This window comes from Raphanus sativus, unplaced genomic scaffold (genome assembly GCF_000801105.2).
Source record: "Raphanus sativus cultivar WK10039 unplaced genomic scaffold, ASM80110v3 Scaffold0236, whole genome shotgun sequence".
In the NCBI taxonomy this organism is placed as follows: Eukaryota; Viridiplantae; Streptophyta; class Magnoliopsida; order Brassicales; family Brassicaceae; genus Raphanus; species Raphanus sativus.
The window spans coordinates 189-7,455 of NW_026615556.1; the positions used below are offsets into that span (position 1 = coordinate 189).

At 50.3% G+C, this 7,267-nt stretch overlaps 1 protein-coding gene across 1 annotated transcript; it reads left to right on the plus strand.

The window, feature by feature from the left end:
- The first annotated feature begins 5,259 nt into the window (after positions 1-5,259).
- LOC130501628 (uncharacterized) lies at positions 5,260-7,012 on the plus strand. The gene is made up of 3 exons (XM_056996469.1): positions 5,260-5,708; positions 5,790-6,083; positions 6,340-7,012. The coding sequence occupies exons 1-3, from the start codon at positions 5,260-5,262 to the stop codon at positions 7,010-7,012; spliced, it is 1,416 nt and encodes a 471-aa protein (XP_056852449.1).
- The last annotated feature ends 255 nt before the right edge of the window (positions 7,013-7,267 follow it).

Genomic DNA, 7,267 nt, shown 5'->3' on the forward strand with positions numbered 1-7,267 from the left:
CGACCTTCACAAGGCTCAGGAAACCGCACCTGCAGGTCTGGAACTCGTCCAGGAAGTTCAATACCTAAAAGATCAACTTGGAGAACACTCCAAGCAACTCCAGCAAAGCGCCGAGAAGCTAGACGCCATGGAAGCCGAGAACATCGCTATCAGACGAGAAAACCGATCCCTCGGGGCAGTAGGGAACAAACAAAAAAGGTTCAGAACCAAAGTTCGACCTATGGCTTCGCTCAACACCCCGCACGACGACGAGGAAACGCCTCAGCAGCCCGGAGACGAACCTGACGGTCAAGAAAACATTCAAGACATAACCCGAGAAGAAGAAGAAGACGAATCCGATACCGAGGACGAAGAATACTCACCTGATCATCCTGAGATCTCGGATCCAGCTTTAGCCGCTTACCTAGAGAAGGTGGTATCCGAAAAATTCGGCACCATCCAATCCATGGTGGAAAGGCTCCCCGGAGTAGCTCCCCCCATCCGTAGAAGTGATCCAAGGTCGTACTCCGACACGCCTTTCGTGAATGAGATTGCTTCGATCGAGATGCCTCGAAAGTTCTCTTTTCCGAGCATCAAGATGTACAAAGGAACAGGAGATCCTGACAACCACATCGCCCAGTACAAGCAACGCATGGTAGCCGTGGCTATTCCGAAAGACGCAAGCGAAGCCACCATGTGCAAGGGCTTCGGGTCAACTCTAACCGGTCCTGCCCTCCAATGGTACATCAACCTCCCCACGGGGTCAATAGAATCCTTCGCCGCCCTCAGCGACAAGTTCGTGGAACAGTTCGCTAGTAGCCGCCACCTGGAGAAGAGATCAGATGACCTCTACGAGATCCAACAATACAGAAACGAATCCCTACGCTCCTACATAGCTCGTTTCAATCAAGAGAAGGTCTCCATACCCGAGTGTAACGCCGATACAGCAATCTCGGCCTTCAAGAAGGGCCTACTCCCGGAGGGAGAGCTCTACAAGGAATTAACCAAGTACAGATGCGGAGACATGGCGGATGTACTATCCCGTGCCTGGGCCCAAGTAAGGTGGGAAGAAGACGTCGTGAGCAGGGCCAAGGTTTCCTCCAAGTACGATCAGAAGTCCTCCAAATCATCGAAAGACGAGCGTGAAGAAACCATCCGATCCCGACCTTCCCGGGAATCCACTAATCAGAGCAGGGGCAGATACCAACATCGCCCATTACCTCGGTCCGAAGGAATGATGGTTTCAACTTGGCCCAGCATCTCCCACCTAGCGATATCCAAACCGGAGCTCATTGGAGTCTTGAGGCAGATGGGCCCACAAGTCAAGTGGCCACCTAAAATGAGGTCCCCTGACGCTACCCGGAACCCTAAAAGATGGTGTGGATTCCACAACGATCACGGCCATACCACGGAAGACTGCGTAGCCTTAAGGTTGGAAGTAGCCGAGCTCCTCAAGAAGGGTTACCTAAGGGAGTTCCTCTCGGATAAGGCCAAGGATCTCCTTAACAGAGAAGGCCCCGCTCTCCCCAATGAAGCGGTTCCTGCGCTACCTACACCGCAAGAACGAGTGATCCACGTCATCTCCGGAGGATCAGAAGTAAGCGGGATCAGCAGCGCCGCAGCCAAACGAAGTACTCGCAATGCTAGAAACGGTCGAGAGACTGACATTCCCAAGCGCCCACTCTTGGGAACGGATGAAATCAGCTTTACTGCGAGGGAGCAGGAACAAGTCCTTGCTCCCCATCATGACGCCCTCGTTATCTCGCTTGTTATAGCCAACTGCCTGGTTAAACGAATATTGGTAGACAATGGCAGCTCCAGCAACATTATCTTCCACTCGGCCTATATGGATTTAGGGCTAGACCCTAAAACGTTAACCAGGAAAGCGGTCCCGCTCGTGGGATTTAGCGGAGAGGTGAAGCAAACCGAGGGAGAAGTCCTTCTCCCAGTCTACACCGAGGGAATAAACCAAACCACCAAGTTCTTGGTCGTCGACTGTCCGTCGTCTTACAACGTAATACTAGGGAGGCCCTGGATCCATGACATGGGAGCCGTACCATCAACCCTCCACCAATTGGTAAAATTTCCTACCCCCTGGGGCGTGAAGGTCATTAGAGGGGATCAAGAAAATTCTAGGTCCTGCTATCAAACTACCCTGAAGGGAAGGACCCAAGCTTTATAGCAATTACAGAAGCAGCCTCTCGTTCCTCATGCCGAAGAACCCGAGGTTGAAGACATGGACGAAGTCCCCCTGATAGAAGGAAACCCGGAGCGGAACCTCAAGATAGGCTCCAAGCTGCCTAAGGATCTGAGACGGAGGCTGATCGATTTCCTAAGATCTAACTCCGATTGCTTCGCATGGTCCCACGAAGACATGCCCGGAATCGACCCCAGCGTCATCATGCAACAGCTCCAAGTGAATCCCGAGCATCCTCCTGTTAGACAAAAGAGAAGGAAGTTCGCTCCCGAAAGGGATGAAATCATTAACGAAGAGGTCAAGAACCTGCTCGACGCAGGGTTCATAAGAGAAGTGCAATATCCCGACTGGCTCGCCAATGTGGTGGTTGTGAAAAAGAAAAATGGAAAATGGAGGGTCTGCATCGATTTCACGGACCTAACAAGTCCTGCCCAAAGGATCCATTCCCCTTGCCTCATATAGACAAGCTAGTGGATGCCACCGCTGGGCACCAACTAATGAGCTTCATGGACGCCTTCTCGGGATACAACCAAATCCTGATGCATCCCGACGACCAAGAAAATACGTCCTTTATGACTTCTAAGGGCATCTACTGCTACAAGGTCATGCCATTTGGTCTAAAGAATGCTGGATCCACCTATCAGAGGTTGGTCAACACGATGTTTGCCGATTAGATAGGCCAGACCATGGAAGTCTACATCGACGACATGTGGTAAAATCTCTTGACTCGGAGGATCATATCCCACATCTCCAGCAAGCGTTCACCACCCTGAGGAAATAAAACCTGAAGCTCAACCCCTCTAAATGTTCCTTTGGAGTAAGCTCCGGGAAATTCCTGGGATACATAGTCACCCATAGGGGCATAGAAGCAAATCCGGAGCAAATAAGGGCCATCCAGGCGATTCCTCCCCCACGGAACGTCAAAGAGATTCAAAAACTCACGGGAAGAATGGCAGCCCTCAGCAGATTCATCTCCAGGCTTTCTGACAAGTCCCACGCCTTTTTCGAAACACTAAAGAACCCTAAGGACTTTCAGTGGACAGAGAAGTGCGATGTCGCACTGTCCGACCTCAAGGCCTATCTCACTACTCCACCACTCCTATCTAAACCTCTAGAAGGGGAACCCTACTGCTTTACCTTGCCGTGTCCGAACACGCAGTTAGCGCAGTCCTCGTAAGGGAGGAGGAAAGAAGGCAGCATCCCATATACTACGTCAGCAAGTCCATGCTAGACGCAGAAACTCGCTACAGCCAGCTAGAGAAACTAGCCCTCGCCCTAGTGGTCGCGGCCCGGAAATTACGTCCCTACTTCCAGTCCCACCAAGTCGTGGTAGTCACCTCCTTCCCTATCAAAGCAGTCCTTCATAAACCCGAGGTATCAGGACGATTGGCGAAATGGGCCGTAGAATTGGGAGAATACGACGTGATCTTCAGCCCAGCCGCCGCTATCAAGTCCCAAGTCCTAGCTGATTTCGTGGCTGAGTTCTCTCCCTCTATGCTTCCAGACCCAGATCTAGAAACTACGCTCCTGGGAAAAGAAGCGGAAGAAGGTCAATGGACCCTGCACGTGGATGGCTCCAGCAATGTAAGAGGCGCAGGGGTAGGACTGGTCCTGACCTCCCCTACGGGAGAATCGGCCTCAAGGGCTGTGTTGGGCCCAAATATGGCCCATTAGCTAGCTATGGAACCTGAATGAGTTCTGGGCTAAGATAAAGCCCAATACGTATCGGCGACCTCAGCTGGAGCTCAACACGGAGCCAAAGACAGGAAGCTGACCATAACCTCCGGAGACTACGTCGAAGAGGAGGCTCATATCACAAACGGAAAGAGCGCAGGACCCGGTCAACAGGGGGCAGTTACGAGTTCCTCAACAAGAGGAGAAGATCACGGAGATCTGTTAAAGACAATCAAAGGGAAATTCAAAGCTATTTAAAGAAGACCTCGAAGATTAGAAAGGGGATCACGTCATTACGACTTATCACACACTAGTTCTACAATCTTTCTCATTAAACTTTGTAATCTCTTATTCATCTTCTTGTAACCTTTATATTCAAATCATCAATACAAGTATCAATTCATTCTCAAAGCTCCTAACGGGATTCAGCCCACGAATCTTCTTGTACCTCCTTTTGACCTTACCTAGAATCCTGAGGTGAAACCTTGTCTCTCACAATTGGCGCCGTCTGTGGGGACAAATAATCGAATCCCTTTCTCCAAAGCTTAAGAATGAATCCAGTCAATGGAACAAACCATCTAACCCCGATCAATCGAACCAGAGCAATAGCTCACCGAATCGCACCGCTCCGGGGGCAAATAACCCGAGAACCTCCGGAGGGACCAACTCTGGGTCCTCAGCTCTTAATAACCCATCGCATCAATCCGCTCCGAACCAAACGGAAGCTCAGCTTTCTGAGATCCGTCGGAAGATGCTCCAGCTAGTGGACAAAGCTCAAGAAACCGAGCGAACGGTGCAACAGCTAGCCGAACGGCAGCAACAGTTCGAAGAGATAACCAGATCTCAATCTGCAACGACCCAACCGTCCGTCCACCAGGGAAGAGGAGTCACATTCCATGAACGGTTAGCTGACCCTTCCTTCCCTCGAGAGCGCCTGGACTTCTCCCCGATAGCCCTGGAGCAGATGGGCAGGAACCTGCTTTCCGAACGCCTCGCACTAGAACAGCTCCTACGTTTACCCCACCTGTTACCAGCACCATGGGGAGCAATGTAGCTACAACAAGCTCCATGCCTAATCGAAACACTGGTGGGAGCACCCGTTTGCCTCCGCCGCCACCTCCTTCCGAGTCTGGAGCAGGAACCAGCATACTGTCCAGGGGCAGAACATTAGCCTCGGTGTTTCAAACTAGGGTTTCAACCCCAATACCGACGAATACCAAAGGACGGATGCTGATCCTGCAGTCCTCCGCACTAATCTCGCTCGGAACCTAAGGACCAATGAGCGACCTGTTTCGCCAGCTAACTGGGAAAACGATCGAGCTAGGTTCCGCCAGGAACCTGTTCCCCGAGTATCTGATAATGACCAAAACGTCCTTCCCTTCGAGGGACCTGACGCAATTCGTAGATACATGGAGCGAACCCACGCTGCTCTCCAGAAATTGGGAGCTCAAGTTCACAAAGCGACGAGCTCAGCTCCCGAAATCGAGAGCCTAATTGAGGAAACTCGTGGAACTCCGTTCACCGATAGAATTTCCAATTCTTACATAAGAGATACTCGAAAAATTAAGATCCCCGAATACGATGGGAACGCAGACCCAAAGGCCTATTTAAGAGCCTTCAGACTAGCCATCGTTAAAGCTCATTTCACAAAAGAGGAATGCAATGCGGGGTATTGTAGAACATTCGCTGAAAACCTGGTCGGAACTGCCCTCGAATGGTTTTCTGGCCTCGAGCCAAACTCTATAGACAGCTTCGACCAATTGGCTAACGCCTTTATGAAGCAATATTCAACCCACATCCTAAAGCAAGCCTCCGAGGCTGACCTCTGGAAGATCAGACAAGGATTGGGAGACTCACTGCGAGTCTACATCGAGAAATTCAGGGCAGTAAGAACTAAGCTCTCGAATCCTAACGATCTGGTAGCTATTGAGGCCCTTAGAAGAGGTCTCTGGTACAAATCAGGCTTTTTCTCGGAGCTAACGCTAAATCCTCCCTCAACTATCGACGACGCCCTCCATAAGGCCTCTAGATACATTACCTTGGAAGAGGAAACAGCAGCGTTAGATAAGCTCCACAGAAAATCCCAGAATCACCCGAAAGTCGAAGCCTCCGACGGAAAGGGACCTCATAAAAGGGGAAACTCCCGAAACAATCAGACTCAGGGAGAGCACTCTTATGTAATCGAGGACAACAAGGACGAAAAACCTGTTGCCGCGACAGCCAAAGCCCCCTGGTCCAAAGGCTACGACGAGAGCAAACACTGCTCCTACCACGATCGAAAAGGACATTCAACCGAAGAATGCTGGGACCTCCAACGATAGCTGGCTCCTAAATAAAAGACGTGGACCTTAAAAAGCCGCCCCCTCACCAAAAGAGAGGTCCCCGAGATAACTCCCCGAAACGCGAGAGGTCACCTGAAAAGGAAACTGACTCGCCACCTCCAGCTCCCAAAAAGAGAGTCGACATGGTCCTTGGAAAATTTCCCCAAGGAAAAAGCTCCAAATCGAAGCCCTCCTGAGTAAAACACCTCCCCAGTCAAGCCCTGGCTCAAGGGTTGATTACATCCTCGGAGGGTCCGACGTGTGTCAAGACTCCGTTAACTCCATCAAAAGTCACGTACGGAAGGCTGTGTCAAACACTCAGCCCAAACTGATCAAACCCGAGTCTAACACTAAAATCTCTTTCTGGGAAAGCGAGACATCAAACCTCGACAGACCTCACGACGATGCCCTTGTTGTAACATTAAACATAGCAGGGTACGAGGTACCTAAGCTCATGATCGACACCGGAAACTCTGTCGATCTCATTTTTTACAACGCATTAAAGGGAATGGAAATAGACGACTATGAAATCGTCGACCAGAAATCCAACCTCGTTGGTTTCTCAGGCGAAACAGCTACCTCATTGGGAACAATTAAGCTCCCAATTATAGCCGGCGGAGTCATGAAAATGACCAACTTCATAGTTGTCGACAAACCATCTCCTTTCCACGCAATCCTCGGAAGACCTTGGATTCACAAGATGAAAGCAGTAGCTTCGACTTATCACCAATGCGTGAAATTTCCAACAACTGATGGAATAGCTACCATACTCGGCAGCCAAAAGATTTCGAGGATCTGTTACCTGGGTGGATTCGAGATCATAAAAGAATCCCCCCAATAGCAATTACAGGTCCAGGAAAGTCGCGAAATGCAACAAAATATCCGAGGTCCTCCTAAGAACCTCACCGAAAAAGTTTGCATCGACGACTCAAATCCTGAAAAACAGGTAAGCATCGGATCCGAGCTACCTCTCGAAACCAAAAAGGAGCTCATCGAATTCCTAAAACAGAATGTCAAAACCTTTGCATGGACCACCAGTGACATGAAAGGCATATACACTAATGTCACCACCCATAAGCTTAACGTAGACCCCACG

Bases quoted from the DNA above. Each gene is read 5' to 3' on its own strand.
- LOC130501628 (XM_056996469.1), top strand. From the start codon at position 5,260: ATGGAGCGAACCCACGCTGCTCTCCAGAAATTGGGAGCTCAAGTTCAC. The intron at 5,709-5,789 runs GCGAGTCTACAT...TGAGGCCCTTAG, and splicing joins CAAGGATTGGGAGACTCACT to AAGAGGTCTCTGGTACAAAT. The intron at 6,084-6,339 runs GTCCAAAGGCTA...AATTTCCCCAAG, and splicing joins GCGACAGCCAAAGCCCCCTG to GAAAAAGCTCCAAATCGAAG.